At 49.5% G+C, this 19795-nt stretch overlaps 7 protein-coding genes across 7 annotated transcripts; 5 read left to right on the forward strand and 2 right to left on the reverse strand.

Moving 5' to 3' along the window:
• Positions 1 to 1116: 1116 nt before the first annotated feature.
• On the forward strand, positions 1117 to 2278 carry CNBI3630 (hypothetical protein; the record flags this gene model as incomplete). The annotated part of the gene is made up of 5 exons (XM_768217.1): positions 1117 to 1153; positions 1203 to 1380; positions 1438 to 1714; positions 1781 to 1963; positions 2018 to 2278. The coding sequence occupies 5 exons, from the start codon at positions 1117 to 1119 to the stop codon at positions 2276 to 2278; spliced, it is 936 nt and encodes a 311-aa protein (XP_773310.1).
• A 1126-nt stretch (positions 2279 to 3404) lies between these two features.
• CNBI3640 (hypothetical protein) lies at positions 3405 to 4896 on the reverse strand (the record flags this gene model as incomplete). Its single annotated transcript, XM_768218.1, has 5 exons — positions 3405 to 3515; positions 3568 to 4091; positions 4138 to 4241; positions 4280 to 4652; positions 4707 to 4896. 5 exons carry the CDS (start codon positions 4894 to 4896, stop codon positions 3405 to 3407), a joined length of 1302 nt encoding a protein of 433 aa, XP_773311.1.
• A 411-nt stretch (positions 4897 to 5307) lies between these two features.
• On the forward strand, positions 5308 to 7588 carry CNBI3650 (hypothetical protein; the record flags this gene model as incomplete). Its single annotated transcript, XM_768219.1, has 12 exons — positions 5308 to 5445; positions 5505 to 5669; positions 5731 to 5816; positions 5878 to 6122; positions 6179 to 6193; positions 6248 to 6534; positions 6582 to 6725; positions 6779 to 6898; positions 6949 to 7041; positions 7096 to 7124; positions 7175 to 7386; positions 7455 to 7588. 12 exons carry the CDS (start codon positions 5308 to 5310, stop codon positions 7586 to 7588), a joined length of 1668 nt encoding a protein of 555 aa, XP_773312.1.
• Positions 7589 to 8706: 1118 nt separating this feature from the next.
• CNBI3660 (hypothetical protein) lies at positions 8707 to 10083 on the forward strand (the record flags this gene model as incomplete). Its single annotated transcript, XM_768220.1, has 5 exons — positions 8707 to 8900; positions 8963 to 9215; positions 9278 to 9451; positions 9502 to 9892; positions 9959 to 10083. 5 exons carry the CDS (start codon positions 8707 to 8709, stop codon positions 10081 to 10083), a joined length of 1137 nt encoding a protein of 378 aa, XP_773313.1.
• Positions 10084 to 11362: 1279 nt separating this feature from the next.
• On the forward strand, positions 11363 to 12867 carry CNBI3670 (hypothetical protein; the record flags this gene model as incomplete). The annotated part of the gene is made up of 8 exons (XM_768221.1): positions 11363 to 11449; positions 11510 to 11607; positions 11663 to 11777; positions 11839 to 11950; positions 12012 to 12439; positions 12497 to 12555; positions 12617 to 12696; positions 12746 to 12867. The coding sequence occupies 8 exons, from the start codon at positions 11363 to 11365 to the stop codon at positions 12865 to 12867; spliced, it is 1101 nt and encodes a 366-aa protein (XP_773314.1).
• Positions 12868 to 14594: 1727 nt separating this feature from the next.
• On the forward strand, positions 14595 to 16104 carry CNBI3680 (hypothetical protein; the record flags this gene model as incomplete). The annotated part of the gene is made up of 8 exons (XM_768222.1): positions 14595 to 14681; positions 14740 to 14837; positions 14899 to 15013; positions 15067 to 15178; positions 15238 to 15665; positions 15732 to 15790; positions 15850 to 15929; positions 15983 to 16104. 8 exons carry the CDS (start codon positions 14595 to 14597, stop codon positions 16102 to 16104), a joined length of 1101 nt encoding a protein of 366 aa, XP_773315.1.
• Positions 16105 to 16647: 543 nt separating this feature from the next.
• CNBI3690 (hypothetical protein) lies at positions 16648 to 19488 on the reverse strand (the record flags this gene model as incomplete). The annotated part of the gene is made up of 11 exons (XM_768223.1): positions 16648 to 16746; positions 16799 to 16909; positions 16966 to 17005; positions 17048 to 17136; positions 17195 to 17606; positions 17659 to 17835; positions 17885 to 18034; positions 18087 to 18096; positions 18155 to 19143; positions 19216 to 19361; positions 19450 to 19488. 11 exons carry the CDS (start codon positions 19486 to 19488, stop codon positions 16648 to 16650), a joined length of 2262 nt encoding a protein of 753 aa, XP_773316.1.
• Positions 19489 to 19795: the final 307 nt, after the last annotated feature.

Here is a 19795-nt window from a genome sequence, read left to right on the forward strand (position 1 = left end):
CATCCAGAAATGCGCTGAGGTCTATTACTATATGACATTGGTTGCCGGCGACTTCGAGAGGCAGCATCTTTGCGCATCTTCGAAAGGCAACTGGGCGATTTCTACTCGTCATGCAATGTTCATGCTATCTGACTACTGAACCTCTCAGCGTGGTCTACAGGCTGAGGAGCGGAACGAAGATTGCATTAGGGAAGCTCACGATGCGATTTTTTTTCGAAAATCGCCGATTTTTCCAAAAATCGTCGATTTTTGGCGCTTAATTAACCATCGATTTTCTATCGATTTTTGCCTGATGTCATGACATGGAACTTCTCGCTTTTTCTGGAGATTTGAACCTCTGGTCATCTCTTTGTAGACGGAGATTTACCTAACTCCGAGGTCCAGAAATCGGTTTGAAATTATTAACGTCACCTGGGCCACTCACAGCTAAATCGCCGGTTTTTCTAAAAATCGATTAGAAAAAAAATCGCACCGTGAGCTTCCCTATTGTCATTGATGTGGCCGTCTCCCATGCCTATGCACGCCACTGACTTCGTTTGTCAATGCGCTATGATCTCCGACTGACGGATCCATCCCGGGTTTGGGCGTAGTGACGGCGAGGCTCTGGGCTTAGATAATCTGTGTCCCAGTCCGAGTCGGGCCCGTCGGGGAATTTTAATGACACTTACGTAACCACAGACTTGTAATAGACCTGTGTTTATTGATCAGATTAATTATCGTGCATATAGCAGCAGAAACAGACCGACGACGAGGCAAGTCGCACCGACAAATCAACGAATCAACGAGAGGATAATAAACAACCGAGCACTATTTCGCTCCTCGGCCCCGTCCGGTCCCCATTACGGACATGATTATGATTATCCTCTGAACACGAAATCACCTCCTGTGCACGCTTCGGTCGGTTTTTCTTTACCTCACGGTAAACCGTCCGAAGATCGCTAAAACCTGTTATTCAACCGATGTTAACTCCCCGTGGCATCATGGAGTTTGGATCCTCCCAAAGGTATTAAAGAGCAATGCTCGCTGTGGTCGAGAGGAGCGGCAAAGTAATCAAATCAACTCTACTCTGACTCTACTCTGACTTACACACAAGTTCAATCTACAACCACCACCAAAATGCCCGTTGCTGTTCAGGAATTCGTTCGCTCCGACGGTTAGTGCTGCCACGGCTACTTGGAAAGCATGGCTGACTCCATCCATAGACCCCGCCGGCACCAAGTTCGACACCATTTCTGACGCCGTTGATGATATCAACGTCGCCAAGCTCAAGGCTCAACACAAAGACAATGCATACGAGGAGTCCAAGTTCGACTCTGAAAAGGAAAAGGAGACCTTCCGCCAATTTGTTGACTCCAATGAGAGTTCCCGTAGGTTCTACATGTGAGTTGTGGAGCTTGGTTCGATTATCTCTCGGCGGCCTACTAACATGCCGCGTAGCGAGCAACACACCAAGCAAACCGTTGAGTTCAACATCGAGGCCCGTCGCAAGGCTTTCGAAAAGCCCCGCGCTACAATGGGCGTTTGGGAAGCAATGGAGCTCTTAAACACCCTTGTCGACGCAAGTGACCCCGACACTAGCGCCACCCAAATTCAGCACCTTTTACAAACCGCTGAGGCCATGAGGAAGGACGGCAAGCCGGAATGGATGCAGGTTACCGGTTTGGTCCACGACCTCGGCAAGCTACTCTACTTTTTCGGAAGTGACGGCCAATGGGTATGTGTGATTTCTCCAACCGCGGCAGCAATGCATCGCAATGCTTCGACGCTTACTTTATTGCAGGATGTCGTTGGAGACACCTTCGTTGTGGGCTGCGAAATTCCGACCGAGAAGATCGTCTATTCGGACACTTTTGGCGCCAACCCTGATGTCAACCACCCGGTCTACTCGACCAAGTACGGTATGTACAAGCCCAACTGCGGTCTTGACAACGTCATGATCAGCTGGGGTCACGACGAGTATCTTGTGAGTTTCTTGTCATTCGTGAATCCATCCGCTATATGTTGACGCCTTTCACAGTACATGGTTTGCAAGGAGCAGTCATCCCTCCCTAAGGCTGCGCTCCACATGATCCGATACCACTCTTTCTACCCCTGGCACCGCGAGCGTGCCTACACTTACCTTGAAAACGAGGCCGATAAGGAGGCATTGAAGGATGTTCTCGCTTTCAACCCCTACGACTTGTACTCCAAGTCCGACTCTCTGCCAGACCCTGTCGCACTTCGTCCCTACTACGAGGGTCTTATCGCCAAGTTCTTCCCGGAGAAAATCAATTGGTAAACGATAATTGTAACATGTAGGCGTGATTGTAACAGTGAGATGCAAGCTTGTGACCATTGGCCATATGTGTGCTACAGTTCCATAAAATACGCTCTGCCAGACCGTCATGGGATTGAGAACAGTCTTGTCAAGTCAACTTGTCTTAATACAATTGAGTTATCTCTTTGCACGATGCAGGCATCCTCTTAGCCGTATGGGCATGGAGCTGAGAGCTGTGTCCTTCACTAACGAAATTTAACCTGGCAGATCACTTTGACATCTGTTTAGCATGGCAAACTGATCGGAACATCAATCCCGCATTTCCCCCTTCCTGCACTTGTTTTTCTCTTTTTCTCGATCAATTTTTGTAATAACCAACTTTCGGAAAGGTCTGACAGGACCTACAATGGCGCAAGTTTTGTGCCCATTCTTATCTGAGTAATGGGCCGAACAAGGCTTTCTGGACCCTGAAATCCCTATTATCCATCTTCGGTGCCTACATTTCTGCTTCACCCTCAGATCACCGCTACCTTTGAACTGTTCGTTCGTCAATGGAATAAGACTCATTTTGTCGGGGAATAGAAGACATCAAGGTCTCATGATTGGATTATATATGAATGGATAGTATGAAGACCGATATTACCTTGGACGTCCTACACAGTAACATCCTCTTTGCTGGATCGAGCGCAGAGCTGGACGGTCTGATAACGTTCGTCGACCGATGGCGATCAATGTTTTGGCCTTCTGGGGATGTAACTTTGACCAATGCACCCGGGTGCATAGGAATGCTTTAGTGTAACTTGCATTAAATAGTCCACGTACCAGGAAAATGTCAGATACATCTACTTTGGGTTACATTTTACATGCAACAAATAATAATAGCGTCAGATCAAGCGTTGAAAACAGCCTTGATTGAAAAGAGGCTTGCGTTAAAAAAATGCGAAAACCGATGCGAAAACCATGAGATATTATTTTTCCGACCGGTTTCGCCATAGTATTGGGGTCGTTTCATACGACTCATGACAATCTTTAGTGATATGGGTAACATCGACCATCTCTTCAGTAGTCATTGGGCGTTGCATGCTATGAGCTCTCACACTTATACAGTGATACATAATTACAATCGACCGTACCCCAAGTTCACACCCTAAGCCGCACGCTTGGCCGCCAATTCGTCCAGAGCTTGATTCAAGCTGTCGTCGGACCACTTCTCGGCAACGCCTCGCGTAACTCGATCGAGCTGGGTCTCGGGACAGTGCTGCCAAATCATCAGTTTCGTCTTTGCAAATGTGACCAAGTCGGAAACGTACACTATCGGCCGGGGGAGGATCCTTGTCCAAATTGGTGGGGAATGAGTACGCGTCGCAGATGGCTTTCAGTAATGCCTGCGAAGATGGAGAATCGATACCGCCTTGTGTGTTGGCGATATAGTCTTTGACATCTGACCACGTGGCGCGGATGATGGCATTGCGATCAACTGTTTCCATGGGTTTCGACCAACAGGCCGAGACTTGCAACAAATTACCTATTCTGTGCAGATCTTTCGTTTTGTTATCCCCTGCGGCATGGAAGAGCGCCGGATTGAAAAATACGGCATCACCAATGTCGAGCGCGGTCTGCACCATATGCTTGTGGAAAAAGTCGACAAATTCGGGTTGGCGGTAGGCTATATAGCCATGATCAAATTGCTGAGAGAATGGTAGGAGCTGTGTGGGGCCAGAAGCCAGAGGCATTGGTGTGTGGGCCACGGCCCCCTGCAATGTGAGCATTGCTGAGGCAATCTGGGAGACAATAGGAAACCTGGAAGCCGTTCGTTCGGATTGAAACCCGAGGTCTTCAAAGGATCAGTTCCAGATCTTGGATGGGCAGAGAGTTCTCACGATAGTCTCGGTGCGGCTCCTGTGCTTTACCCCCAGGACGTACGACGTTGACTTGCGCAGTGAGTTGGTACCCGGGACCAAGCCATGCCTCCGAAACCATATCTCTGTCGTATCAGCCAGAGTCAACGAAGAGCGAACTTACAAGAGTACATTCGAGTAATACTCTACAAAACTCCTTGGATCTGCGATTGCGTGCTTTTGGAAGGAATTCCAAATTCGGTCATTGTTCCCCGCTGCGGAAAAGTGATCCCCTTTTGCTCCCTCGCGCTCCCGCTCGATGATCTTGCTCAACACACTGTTCGTTCTTTGTATGAGATCGGTGTCTTTCACGAATTTCCGTATCACTAGAACACCGGGTCCGGTCGCCAAACATTTATGTATCTCCGCCATGATGTCGTCTCTCGACTGACTGCCATTGGTAATGAATTTTCGAAGTTGATCACCGGAGTACACCACGGCGTTGTGGGCGATCTCGCTGGACAAAGGATAGTCGGATTGTTCAGTTACCTGACCACCTGGTGCCACTCAGTCAGCGATAGTAGTTCACAAGAGTCGTGTTGCCCGCTCACATATCTGGGTGAACCGATTCAGTTCCTCCGGCGAGAATGGGTCCATTAGCCTGCTCCTAGACTGGACCCGTACTGCCGCCTGTGGAGATGGGCCGACGGCAGGCGGGAAACCCGTCAGTGACCTGGACAGCGTCCATGGTCTAGATAGCGTTGGCCTTCTCGAAACGAGCCTTTGTAAGTGTGCCCTCATTGTAACCAGAGCTGCAACATCGGGTGGTGGTGAGAGTTTGGGATAATGACAGTCGTGACTGCAACGGATAATAAGCCGTATGCTAGCAGTGTCGACGAGGGCACGGAACGCCGCACACCTAATCCTACATCCCCGCCGGGGGGCCTCGGTCCGGTAGATGCCGCAGAGTGCGGTCGGGAGGTTTTTATTTGCAGTTTAGCAGAGAAATCACATCGTCACTCGGCAGTGCCCGTCGGGTGCTGTTAATACCAACACCAACACAGTTACCCATTATCGAATGAGAGAACTTCCATTGCATACTGATTTTGAGCAAAGCTGACTTTTTGTCGCTATTTGTAGCGACCAGCTTCGGGATGCGCTCGATTTTCGTTTCAGCAAATCTATCCATTTCACAAGTATCATCCACCAATCATGCAATCTGGACTGCATGCTTTCCGCCGCACCCTTCTCCGCTCTTTGCGACCCTCTCACAAAGCGTATAGCACCCATGCACATGCAAAACGGTCTTGGGTCCTGGCAGGAACGACAGCTGTGGCGGTGTCCGGCCTTGTAAGTAACGTTTCGTTGCAAGAGACGGTTCTGATGACATATTTTATCACCTCCAACAGACGCTTGTTTTCTCTGCAGGATTCGGAAATCTGACATTACTGGAGGATGAGACGCGCAACCCCGATCAGCCGAAAAGGACTGTGCTGGCGGGCGGCCAGGAGCTCATATCGTACGATGAGGTACAGAAACACGCGACAAGGGACGACTGCTGGGTGATCATCGACGTGAGAAGAGATTTCATACGCACAATATACTCGAGGAGGGCGGACACTGACAGAGTATTAGGGTATGGTGTATGATGTGACCGAATTCCTCAGCCAGCACCCTGGCGGGGCAGAGGTTATCCTGCGAAATGCTGGGAAAGACGCAACGTGCGTGACCAAGAGTGCTCATCCCACATCTGACATCGTCCTAACCTGACCTCATTGTTAGACGCATTTTTAAGCCGCTACACCCTCCCGATGCCCTTGACATCCTTGACGAGTCTCAGCGCCTTGGTCCTATTGATCCATTAAGCGTCCCTGAGTTGGAGGAGGTTGAGACGGAGGAGGACAAGCGCATAAAGGAAGCTCGGAAGTCCCTTCCTCCGGTAGATACCATGCTATTACTGCAAGACTTTGAGGACTGGGGGCAACAGGTTCTATCGGGGACTGCCTGGGCGTATTACCGTAGCGCTGGTGAGTTGAGAATGCGCCATTCTTTTGAGATTGCTGGCTCATAAGCTATTCCACAGCGGACTCTGAAAACAGTGAGGATATCTCTGTCGCCTGCGTGCACGCTTGCATAAATTGACGTATCACAGCATTCCACGAAAATACGGATGCTTTCAGGCGCTACTGGCTTCGACCACGCATCCTGCGCAAAGTCGCTCAAGGTGATACCAAAACTTCTTTCCTCGGCATAGACACGGAAACGCCAATATTCATCTCCCCGGCCGCCATGGCCAAACTGGGTCACCCACTTGGAGAAGTGAACCTTACACGCGGCGCTGGAAGAGCGGGAATTGTCCAGGCCATCTCGGCGAACGCAAGCTGTGGTTTGGACGAGATCATGGAAGCGAGGGAGGAAGGACAGAAGGTCATCTATCAGGCAAGTTCTCTTGCTACGCCCCCCACAGAAGCTGATAACCATGCCAGATTTATCTCAATAAAGATCGCAAAGCGTCTGAGGTTCTTCTCCAAAAAGTGGAAAAGCTGAAGCCCGCGGCAGTCATGTTTACCGTGGACGTGCCTTGGCAGAGCAAACGAACCATGGATACGCGGGCAAAGAATACGGTCAATGTGAGTGGACTGTCACTTCCTGGGTTTGTTTGGAGCTGAATCCTACTCTTTAGCCCCCCATACAGGATACAGCGGGTAGTGAAAAGAAGTCCAGAGCACCGCTGGGCGTGAGTGAAGCAATTGGAGGATATCAAGATCGGGACCTGTCGTGGGAGGACATCGCCTTCATCAGGGTAAGTTAGGCTCTTGTCAGTCTGGCGGATCCGAGGCTGATACCCTACAGAAATACATTAGTGTTCCCATTATCGTCAAGGGGGTTCAAAGCGTCGAAGACATTGAGTTGTGCGTCAAGGCCGGTGCTGAAGGGGTCTTGATTGTTGGTGTCTTATCTATACTTCCTATCGTATGATCACGGCTAATTGCGCTGTAGTCAAATCACGGAGGGAGATCGTGTGACTAGTAAGTTGCCCTCATTCGATTTTATTGAGTATCCCTGACGTCCTGCGCAGTGCACCAGCGCCCATCGATATATTATACGAATTGCGATGTCATCGTCCAGAACTGTTCAACCAGATAGACGTGTTAATTGACGGCGGCGTCCGTACTGGTGCAGACGTCGTGAAGGCCCTTGCGCTCGGGGCGAAAGCCGTAGGAGTTGGTCGCCCTTTCCTGTACGCCAACGGTACTCATGGGCAAGAAGGTGTTGAACGAGTCTGCGAGAGTGAGTAACTTTGAATGGCATCGAAGGGCCCACGGTCTCAGAAGCTAATGTCGTCATTGCCGATGAAGTCTTGCAAGAAGAGATCACCAATACTATGCGAAATGCGGGAGCGACAAAAGTATCGGAGCTCGTGCCGGAAATGTGTGGACTGGCTGGTCCATGGGTGGGTGGCAATCGCCCCCCGTACGCACCCAAAATTTAATAGAATGGCGTTCAGAAAAAGGCTTGTACTCAGCTACACCGTGTAGTTAGTTGTTTACATAAGCACCAGTATGCCATTTGTCATTCTACACTTTCAACAACCGCCAACGACGGTAGCTCGACTTGTACTGATCTTGCGGCCCAAAAGGCAGAAAAGTAGGGTATTCTGACCATACAGCAGCCGGTAAGCCTCTGATCATAAGCTGCGTGTTTTACGAGCTGTAGACGGGACATTTTACTTCGTATGGGATGCTGAACGGTGTGGTATTTTCAGCCACCATCCCAAGGCCATCGGGCTGACAGACGACTTGTAAGTGTATTATCTATACAGCTCAGTTAAAGAGATTTTGTTGGACCAAGTGCTATGCAACTGGGTGGGAATTCGATGGATGTGGAATTATGGCCCCCATCCAAACGAAAAGCCGATGGAGTAAGAAGAGATCGGAAATGCGAGCCTCTCGCATACAAGTGCATTGGACTGTGATGCGAGTCAAGGATGGATTAGCACCGACCACGACGAGAACTCCGCCGGCTATCGGGATTATGCCCAAAGCTGTTGTAGGTACAGTATGTGGTGGTAGATAGGTATAATAGACCGGTATACACTGCATAGTAGTATGGGCCGTAGTCTATGGCTTGCTATGTATGATACCCTATTGAAGTTTTGATCCGAGATGTAATCTCCTAACTGAATTACAATTCAACTAGATTCAATCCTCCTTACTCGTTACTCCTAGTACTTCTTACGTAATATTCAACGACGGTACCAAACCTAGTGCTACAACCTGCAAGGTGATCCTACTAAATCCACCGAAGCTCTATTTGCTCGGTCGTCTTTTTTGGCATAAATTAACCGAACGCAGGATCACATCTGTGACCTGTGCTGGAGAACATTCGGGCCGAGTCGTTGACCTCGCCTCGGCACGCTGGCTGTGCTCGGTACGTTCTACCAAGTTGATTTCGCCGCAAGCAGGATCCCATTTATCTTGAAAAAGGCAGTGACTATGTATTTACCTCGACGGACAAAAATCACTCTTGCAATCTGCACTTTGTCTTAGTGATTTCACCAGTTCTCCACATTGTCTTCCTTATTCTATCATCTTTCCCATTAAATCGAACATGACACCGGTACAAGTCACCGCCGAACGACTGGCGACGATTCCGATCGGGAACTGCATCCAGTGTCTTGGATCACACCCAAATCATACGCTTGAACGCAAGTTCGAAGCTCTGCAGAAAGGAGGATGGAAGCATACCGAGTTCTCGTTTGCGGAATACTTCAAATGGGTCAGGCAGAAGGAGCCTAACTCCGTGTGAGTATTCTGCATCGCCAAATCCCAGAGTTTGGTTTTAGCTTATATTGTCGCCGTCTCAGGCCCAACGTCGATCCCGAAACCTATGGAGACGCCGAGGCCGAAGCTGGGGAAGAAGAGGCGTGGGAGGCGCTTTATCGGCACGCACCCGAGGCCAAGGCTTTGGCCACCAAGCACGGGGTGAAAATGTGGTCCTTGCAATGCCTTGGACAAGTTGACAGCTGGCCAGCGGGGAGCAAGAGGGAGATCCGAGGGCGGGAGAAAGCTGTTCACTGGCTGGAATTGTGTTCCCGCTTAGGCCTCGAGTTCTGCCAGGTAGGTCAAGGTCTCGCAATGTCGTCATTTCTGGTTGGTGCTGCTGACTAACATCTCCATAGATCGGTGTGAACGATCAATACGATGCAGTCGCGCCTTTCGAGAAGACCGTGCAGGATCTAGTTTGGATTGCCGACCAAGCGGCAGCACGGGGTGTCAAAGTCGCCTACGAATCCTGGAATTTTGCGCCGAAGAATAACCAGTGGGAGGCAACATGGGCAATTGTGCAGGCGGCGGTGAGTCTTGTATACCCGACGGATGTTGTCTAATGCATGCTTTCGGATAGAACCATCCCAGCCTCGGTTTGTGTATCGACACTGCTCAATGTGCGTTGGCGCCCGCTTACGGCTTCGACCCTACTTCTGGACGTGGATTCACCCCGGTGGCAGTGCAAGCATTACTTGAGCGTCTTGCTTCAGTGCCCGGTGACAAGATCTTTTTTGTGGAAATCTCAGACGTCCTCGCGCCCCAACCTGCTCTTCTCTGCGGTAGCCCCTTCGATCAGTGGCATCTCGACCAAGGGCCCGGTTACCGAACCGGATTCACGTGGTGTCGATGTGCAAGGGTCATCCCCCACATTGGGAGGGGAACGGGCAAACTAGTGCAGGGTGAAAAGGGTCTCGGAGCCGGTAGGACTGCCGAGATTGTCAAAGCCATTCTAAGCACAGGTTTCAACGGTGAGTTTCCCCATCTTTTCTGTCTTCATTTCTCGATTACGTCCTAACATCGCAATTTCCACGTAGGCCCGATGTTCTACGAGTGTTTCGAGGTGGCGGAGCAGGAAAAGCCTGACCTTTCAATCCCTGACGAACTTGTACAAGCTTCAGTCTTGTCATGGGAGCGCATGAGCAAGGCGATTCTCAGTTGATGTACTCAATAATTAAAGGAATCAAATGCATTCATCAATCACATGTACTGGGGCCGAGTGGTCTTGTTGAGATGTTCTCAGATCCATGGGACATACAGCTTAGACCGTCCAGGTGGTAGCCAACTACTCGAGCTTCTGCACCAGCAATACTTGGCTATTGTACTCGTGCAAACCTAGAATAACTCATATTTAGTACTTTGGCCGATAAATCAGGAATGAGCCGGAGTTTGAAAGGAAATTGGCTGGCCGGTGACGTTGTGAAGTGGTTGGTTACTACATGATTGTTTTGTTTCAACATAGTTAGCCCGTTTCAGATATAAAAGTTAAGACCCCTGATTTACATAGCTAAGATAAGCCTCCGTTTCTGGTTTTTTGACTTTTAAATTCAAAAGAGGCCGATCGATATATTAGCTAACTAAGACTTAGATAGGTGCTCCTCACTCCTATTCACGTTCGAGTCGCGGCGCCCTCAGGCCTGGTATTTGATCGGAGATTTTACAGGGCTTATTATTGGTAGGGCTTATAGTGTCATAAGCTGGTGACAAAATGCATGTTTCTGAGATATGCTTGAGTGCATTGCTGGCACATCGGGGCCGAGGACGGACGAAACCCGAAAGTCTCGATTTTCTCCAGACATCTATGTGAGAAACGCGTGGAAATCGCGTGGAAATTAGATTTAGCAGACGTGAATAAGGTAAGAACGACCTCCTCGCAGGCTGCTAATCTAATCCGCCTCCGCTAATTTTCCCCATACAAAATAAGGAAACGGAATCAAAATAAGATAAGCCGCGACAGGAAATAAGGTAAAAGGAAAATTAAGAAAATTGATAGTTGAAACGTACTAATTTTATATTTAAAACTAGCGTATACACTCTAGTAAAATGCACTCGCTCCGTCATTCGATTTTAACCCGGTGACCTGCATGTCAAAACGCCGGATTGTCCTGATGATGTCCGTCCCAGGCCTATCAAACAACTGCGGGGCTCGGTCGCAATATGTAACCGGGACATCGGCTCCGCTTGATTTCTGTTTTACGCGAGCAGTGTTCGGTGACTTTTTGGTGCGATTCGCATACCGTTCGCTCTCTTTCGTTCGGGGCAGAGCTCGGCGACTTCGGTATTCCCCTATGTAGGAAGGAAGAATCGTTGAAACGACTACATATACAGACTGACGTTCTAGCTCTCCCACATCCTCAGCACAGCATATCATCGCACTAGTTACTTCAAGCATTTCGATCATCTCAAAAAAGTTCCATCAGACTCAACAACAATCTCTCACGATGACAATTGAAATCCCATCGTCTAACAGGAAGGCCCGAATTGGTGTGATGGGCGTGGGCCGAATGGGCAAACGACATGCCAGAAATGTGCGATAAATTTCATCTTGTAGGCCCTGTGCAATTGCTGACCAAGTGAATGCCTTACAGATCGCCGAGTTCGCCCCTAGAGCCGAGCTTGTGGCGGTCTCCGACCCATACCCCGAGGCTCTGGAATGGGCCAAGGCCAACTTGCCTTCCACAGTTAAGTCAGTAGACTCTCGCGTCTTTCTTCAGTTGAGAGAGGCTGACATATTCTCGCAGGACGTACAGTTCCTCTGAGGAGTTGATCAACGATCCCGACATTGAGGGAATCCTGATTGCCACTGAGACCGCCTTCCACGCCGAGTACGCCATCAAGGTCATTGAGGCTGGCAAGGTAAGCAAATCGCTTATGCGTCAGCGTGCCTTGACTTCCACTAACGTGACCGTACTCTTAGCACGCACTTATTGAGAAGCCGATCTCGGTGGATATCGAGCTTACGAAGCCGGTCGTGGCAGCTGCAAAGAAGCGTCCTGATCTCAAGGTCATGGTGGCTTTCTCGAGGAGATGTGAGTGCCACTCGGCGAGATGCAATTTGTGCATTCCACTGACATTGTACGCGATTCTTAGTCGACGCATCCTACCAAGAAGCGGCTAAGCGGATTGAGGATGGACAACTCGGCTCAGCGTACCTTATCAAGTCTTGCACAAACGACCTTTACGACCCTACTGGCTACTTCTTGAACTACGCCAAGAAGTCTGGCGGCATTTTCATGGACTGCGGCATCCATGACATCGACATTGGTCGATACCTTTTGAACGTTGGCAACACAGATGGGCTCAAGAATCCTGCCAAGCAGGTTTCCAAAGTCTTCGCAACGGGGCTGAACACTGTTTACCCCGAATTGGCAGAGATGGAGGATTGCGACAACGCTCTCGGCATAATTGAGTTCGAAAATGGCTCAAAGTTGAACATTCATCTCTCCAGGACTTCAATCCACGGGCACGACGTCGTGTGTGAGGTGTTTGGGACTAAGGGAAAGTTCGTGATCAACGCTGTAAGTCGTTTCAGCCTGCGTCTGGACCGAGAGGGTTATTAACACGAGCTTGTCCAGGTTCCCAACATCTCCCGCGTCGAGATCCGCGACGAACACGGTGTCCGAACGGAGTCTCAGTGAGTCTACTTGATTCTCGCAGGCCTCAGATTGCTCCAATGCTAAAACTTGTCAAAATAGCCCCTCATATTATGAGCGATTTTTCGAGGCTTTTAAGACAGAAGTCCAAACTTTCTCAAGTTGTATCTTGGACGACACACGTAGGTCACTCGCTTTATTTGTGTCCTCAATACTGACGGTCCCATGCAGCTGTTCCCACTCCCCCCCACGACGCCCTCGAGGCCGCGCAAATCGCCACAGCGCTCACTCATTCATTCCGCACTGGCAATCCTGTATACTTCGATGACAATGGAGAGCCTATTTTGAAGTAGAACCGACGAGGAGGTCGTGCTTGAGATTACGTATGAGCTTGATTTTGGTGTCATCGGTTTTGGCCTTGTGAGAAAATATTGTATGCAGCATATGATGGGCATTTGTTCAATATATTCAGTTGAGAAGGACGTCTTCATTGCATCCTACCCCATTAAGTAATGATTATCTCTGAGCAAGCTTAAAATCGACGAGATTGATGAATGATTTTGCTTTACCTAACTGAGGTCTGACTTCACTGCAAACTTTACAACTGCATTCAAGCTTGGTCTGATCGGCAAAACGATTTTTCATAGTGCTGGACCTGATATGGACAGCTCTTCTTTTCTTTGATTCCAATGGAAATACATGATATTTGATTCAGACTGCTTGGTTGGTGAAGCGGGAAAGCTGCAACTAATCTCCACGTGAGGACTATCATGTCTTACAGTATTGTAAGTAGCGGTGCCACTGTCCTCATAGGGGTCGGAAAGCACCTGATGCTACTTTAGTTTCCTGTATCTCAGTCGTTTGTCTTCAGTCGTGTTAGAAACACAATGTCTAGACAATGTGGTGGTGGTGGCTGAGCTAGGGAGTTAGAGAAAACTACGTTGCTCGGAGAGAAGACTAAGATGCTTGGAGCGATGCATTTTTCTACTCGAAAGGCTACGCCTTTTATATCTTTTCTACGTCTGCAAACTGACCCATCTTTCCCATCCCTCGGACACCCTTTTCATCTCTCTTCCTCCGACTCTGATTTTCCGAGAGCCTCTTCTGATCCGGTTCCTTCTCCCCTTCTCACTTCCTCTGTTCTTCCTCTTCTCCTCGGCTAACCCCTATCACCCCAATTTTCCCGTTTTCTTCACCTCTCGTCTTCTTCTCTCCTTCTGCTAACTCTTCCTCCTCTCAGTTCCTTACACACATATATATATATTCTGACACTTCGTCACGCGTCGCCGCTGGAGTTGCCGTAGGTAACGAAATGGTCTGTCATGACCGTATGACTGATCGGACTCCTGTTCCAGTCTTCGGCGCTGAAGAAATTGATCTGCAGGTGAATGGAATTGGATGAGGGACCAACGAGATTGTAGGGATCCAACGAAGAGGACTAAATCGGTGATATCTTTGCATCTGGTCCCCGCCCTTGCTTCTTCTTCTTGCGTGTTCTTGGAATCTCTCGATCTGACAGACTGGCGGTAGGCGCCGAGCCTGTTACTAACATTAATTACTATAACAAGTCGGTAAATTGATCACCGGCAGACAAACCGGGAAAGTCATGATGTTATCTACTGCGGATAGCAGTGGAACGGAATTATAAGTGAATTGCTTAACCGCTAGGAAGCTCGGAATGCTTCCGTACGATTTGGGCCTATGAAGTTCGGTGAGTTCGGTCGATTCCTGAAAACAAAGTCATTCTGATTACATTTCGGGAGCGGTCTTCGGATCAAACTACTATCGGTCTTTCCGACGCTCCCTGAGACCTCTAAGACCTCTCCACTTTACTTCACTCTACTCTCTGGCCCGCACCCAAGTCTCTCTTCGGTCTATTTTCCAGCTTCTTGCAATTCCAGATCAAACAGATGGTTACATTGTATGGGATACATTTGAGTTTAGCAGGACGTACATTTAGCAGAAATTTGCAAGAGCATGGACTTAGGTATATATATAACTGACCACGATAAATCGTCGTCGGCTCTGCACAATACCACCCACTTCGCATAACTATTACATCCAAAACAAGCACAACACAATGGCTATCTCTCAAGGCAATTCTAATGGCAAGCTTCGCATCGGTGTCCTCGGTGTTGGCCGGATGGGTCGACGACACGCGTCAAACGTGAGTTTTGTCGCTGTGAAATTGGTACGAACACAGTTGCTCACACATTGTTTGGTAGGTTGCTTACTCGGCACCACGGGCAGAGCTGGTGGCAGTAGCGGACCCCAGTCAGGAGGCACTGGCGTGGGCCAAAGCGAACCTGCCGTCCACAGTGCAGTGAGTGCTTTCTCCGTCCGGTTACAGAGAATGAGAAACATCGCTGACAGCATGTGAAAAGGTACTACTCCGATTCCGCGGACGTCATTCAATCGCCCAACGTCGATGCTGTCTTGATTTCTACTGAGACTTCGGAACATGCAAGGCTCGCTTTGGAGGCTGCCGCCGCGGGAAAGGTATGTAGACAGCAGGCGAGCCTTGGGAGTAATACAACTGACCCTTCCGACAGCACGTCCTTCTTGAGAAGCCCATCTCCGTTGATGTTGACCTTTCGCGGCCTGTCGTGGAAGCAGCCGGTAAGCACCCCGAACTGAAGATAATGGTTGGATTCTCTCGGCGATGTAGGTCTTCATTGACTATTTACATACACGCGGCGTCGATGCTGATAGAAGGCCTACAGTCGATGCTTCCTACAGGGAGGCAAAGAGGAGGATTGATGAAGGTACCGTGGGCAAACCGTACTTGATCAAATCGTGCACCAACGATCAATACGACTCCACCGGCTTCTTCATTGCCTACTCTAAGGCATCTGGAGGCATCTTCATTGATTGCGGTATCCACGACATTGATATCTCACGATGGCTATTGGACGTTGAAAACCCAGCCAACCTCAAGTATCCTAAGAAGCAAGTGACCTCTGTTTGGGCGACCGGCCTTAACGCTCAACACCCAGAGCTCGCGTCGTACGGAGACTGTGACAATGCTATCTGCGTGGTCGAGTACGAGAATGGAACCAAGTGTACCTTCCACCTCTCGAGGACAGCCATCCACGGTCATGACTGCTTCTGCGAGGTCTTTGGAACCGACAGCAAACTGATCATCAACGGCGTAAGTCATTGCCCGCTCTGACAATTCGTATGTGAGCCAAAATTGATCCCTTTTTTTTTTTTTCAGAATCCAAACATGAACCGTGTAGAAATTAGAGACATCCACGGAGTTCGTATGGAGTCTACGTAAGTGTTTCAAACCACCTTTTTGATAAAGAACGTCTTACTCATTGACTCGTCTACAGGCCTACTTACTACGAGCGATTCAGGGATGCATTCATCAGCGAGGTGCAAACTTTCTGTGACGTAGTTTTGGACGACAAACGTAAGCTGTTTTGCTTCAACATGTGTTGCCTCGTGCTGATCATGCCCTTTCAGCCGTCCCCACCACACCTCAATCCGCCCTGGAAGCTGCTAAGATAGCCATGGCCCTCACTCATTCTTTCCGAGCCGGCAAGCCAGTTTATTTTGACAATGAAGGCGAGGCAATTATTAACTAGGCATGAGTTTGATGGAGTATATGTGTGTAACCATTATGACCTTCATAAAGCAGCACGTACCAAAATGCATAGAATGACCAGCAAATGTTATGTTCCTGAAAGTCCATGCGTTGGTGGGCTAGCCCTATTCTGTGGCGTAACTTAGACTACTCGTCAAGGCGGACTGCGATGATGCCGTGTTGCCAGGGTCATTATGCTGAAGTACGCGCTGTGGATTGTCTTTGGTTGAATGATATAGCTCCGAGTGCAGGATGGTTTTACGTGGCTTCTCACGCAGCAATCGACTACCCTTTATCGACCGCTCCAAGCCATTTTCGAATATGAATACGTCGGTGAAAAGGTTAGATTGCATTTGGTAACAGTCAGAGTGGTCAGCTCTGTGACGGCGGCCGTCTGCCGGCAGCCGAAGCGGAAGCTGTAAATGGTAGTACCACGCAGGGCAACTGCCTCGCTGGCGGATGATTTGGACGATTTGCAAAACAAACGGTACCGGCAGAATGTGACCTTTCTGTAGTTTGCATGCAACATTATTAATACAGTTCTCTATAAAAAGGATCGTCTCGTTTCCGGAGTGCCTGGCCGTGTTGGCACCGCCGATGCGGGACGATCAGGGATGACCTGCAGACACAATACGCGAGAATACTGCAAATGATGAGATGGTGCGTTCGACATCAAGGACGTGAAAGTTCCTCACCATATTCCACCAATTCCACAAGCTTTCGCCCATCTTTGAATCCTCTTGCGTTACAGATGTGTCCTGTGACGCGTCCAGCAAGCTAAGCACGACATGTGCCACCTTGCCACGCTAATCAAAAGATCACTGTGAGCGCAGAGCGATATGAAGCCTGCTCGAGTACTCACCATGCTCTCGCCATTACGCGCGAGACATTCGATGGGTATACTGTTGCTTGTTGGCTCATGGTCACTATTTTCAGTCACTCACCTTTGCAGCTGCTGGAAGACCCGCTGTGCTATTGACTGTCGATCTTGACGTATGTCCACGTCTGGGGAGAAGCGCACTTTGAGATCGAGCTGGACGAGCTGTCCGTTAGTTCGTGAACTTTGTGAAGAAGCCTCTCTCATTACACACCAATGCCATTTCGACACATAGAGCCGTGATGCAAATGTTGGCCGCTTGCGTTTCATTGAATGAAGTCGAAGAATCCCCTCCAGATCCCGGTTCGGGACGAAGCTGAGGGGGAAGGTCCGCGAGGATCTGACGGAGCTCATTCATGGCCCCTTGAACCCACTCGCCGTGCGCCCAAACGTTAAACCCGAAAGAAGGAGTTGAATTCAACAGTCGTTGTCGCAGCATACACTGAGATAAGATCTGGAACAGTCGATTGACGCAATTGAAACCGACCATGTAAGAGTGTTGCTGTCCTGGTTGGACAAGCAGCATATCATCGCGTGTGATAAAATCGTCATCGACTTCAAGGGGCAAAGGGGGTACGCCATCAGAGTCTTGAATCGCCACAGGGTTGAGATACATCGCGTTTGTTCTTAGTAGACCATCAGTAGGCATCCATCAAACCTGAGCGGAGCACGACGAACTTATCAATATCATATGCCACCCAATACAACTTTCGGCACATTTCTACCTCGAGTAGGTCTTTCATTCCGCGTGGAGAAGCCTGGTTAAGCTTTAACGAGTAGACTAATCGCCTGACATCACTGATGAGGTTTTCGGGAAGGTTTTCAGCGCTCGCCGACTGGCTTGTGATCCAGTCTCTAGATGCAATTTTAGCTTTGCATTGTAGCACTCATTTGAGATACTGACAATATTGTCGAAGCAAGAATGACAAGACTGGGTTTCATTTGGTGTCGGATCTGGATCATGCGACTGCCGCGTTGGCATCGTCGAAACAGCGTCTCCTGTCTAGCCCTATCCATCCTTTGTTCAAGCATGCTGGCATTGGTATGGCAGATACTAGTGTGTATGTTTTGGTTAGCCAAGATCAAAGACAAAACGATAGACTTACGTGTAAGCGACTGAGGCAGCAAGTCCGCAAACGTCAGCTCCTAATTGTCAGTTAGATGGGCAACCTACCGATACTGAGGAGGAGACCACGAAATGCTTCATCGATTCTATCTCTGCGGTGCAACACGTCCTGGGCAAACGTAGGCCTGTGTACAAGAGGTAGGAGCGGATGCTGGTATTTGAGGTAGAGTGACAGAAAGAACCCAACCTCGTCCCAAGATGCAACAGACTCGATGGTGGGAATAACACGAGAATTACCAAGCCACTCTGTCCTACCATCACCAGATAACATTCCCTGCAGGTCGACAGAGGGTATGCCGGAGGAGCAAGAGCCAGCAAAGTCGAGACTCTGCAAGCCATTGGGTAGATGACTGTCATTGGTGAAAGGGGATTGCCCTATTCCGCTCCACGGGACTTGCGACGGCGACGGTCCCAAGATTGACACTCCATCCCCTTCCAAGGACTGACCTACCGTCTGGCTGGTTGGACTTACTGACAGCCCTTGTGAGCCGAAAGGCAGACCGGGAGGCTGGCTTATTGGAGGATCCGGGTCTTTTAAGGGGTCATTCTCTGTCACATCGCGCGTTTCAGGGAAGGCATGGGGGTGTTTAGATCCTGCCTGGGCAGTTGCTTGGCCAGACGATTGAGCTTCGGCCTCACTTGGTACTGTAAAGTCGAATGATAAGGGCAAAGGTGTACCTAAGAGGTGCCGAAAAGAGTCGTACAGAGATTCCACTACTGGGGGGTTTATGAAACTACGATCGTCGACGAGGAAATTAAAATCTTCGGGGGGGCCAGAATGATGGATATTGGGCGTAGAATGGCGAACTCGGAGGGCTGCGGTCTGCGATGCCGTTGGAGGTGATTTTCGGAAGTGGTCCGGGTGCGACGCAAGCGACGGGGAGATGCGGGCACGAGGGGAAGGTATTTGTCGTGGGTTGAATGACCGGGCTTGAACCGAGTTCTGGCGCAAACCCGACGCAGACGGCGAGATGCTTCGGCGCGAGCGGGAAACATTGGACGAAGTTGAGGGCGCCCTACGTGAAGATGTGCCCCTGCTGATTGCTGATGTAAGTCCAGATCACCTTCCCACGATACTTTTTGCACACTCTTTGGCATGCAACACGTACGCTCGGGGTCGCCCTGTCTTTTTGGGCGTGTAGTCATAAGTGCAGTCTTCTTTTCGACGGTCACAGTTAAGACATTTTGACCCTTGCCGGAGCCGGGTTCTATCACTGGATGGTCCCCCTGCTTCATTGGGAGGCATGCATCTGACCTGTATCAAGTTTCGTTAAACACCATTCACCGAATAGCAGAGTAATCCACAGAGCTCTAGAAAGCAATAAAGAAGAAACGTAGCTCACTTTCCTGGCCCGACACTGGTCGCAGGTGAGGATGGGCATCGGTCCGTATTCTGGTTATTTTGCGAGCTTTTCACAGGTCTCGGCGGCTTGCGATGGTTTGATCGGAGTGTTTATTCACCAGAATGTATGAGAAAATGAACATGAGAGAAGTGTTGATGTTACGTTTCAGAACTAGTCCCGTCCATTCTCCATGTAATGAAAATGTTAGGGGATCACGTGTGCCATCCAATAAGAACGTCGCTGATCACGAGCGCTTTGTATACTCGCCGAGCCGCTCGGTGAGTTTACTGCCATTACGGCATTGCCCAGAACGAGTGAGACGGAGCCGCGATCTAGTGCAGCCGAT

This window comes from Cryptococcus neoformans, chromosome 9 (assembly GCF_000149385.1).
Source record: "Cryptococcus neoformans var. neoformans B-3501A chromosome 9, whole genome shotgun sequence".
Lineage (NCBI taxonomy): Eukaryota > Fungi > Basidiomycota > Tremellomycetes > Tremellales > Cryptococcaceae > Cryptococcus > Cryptococcus deneoformans.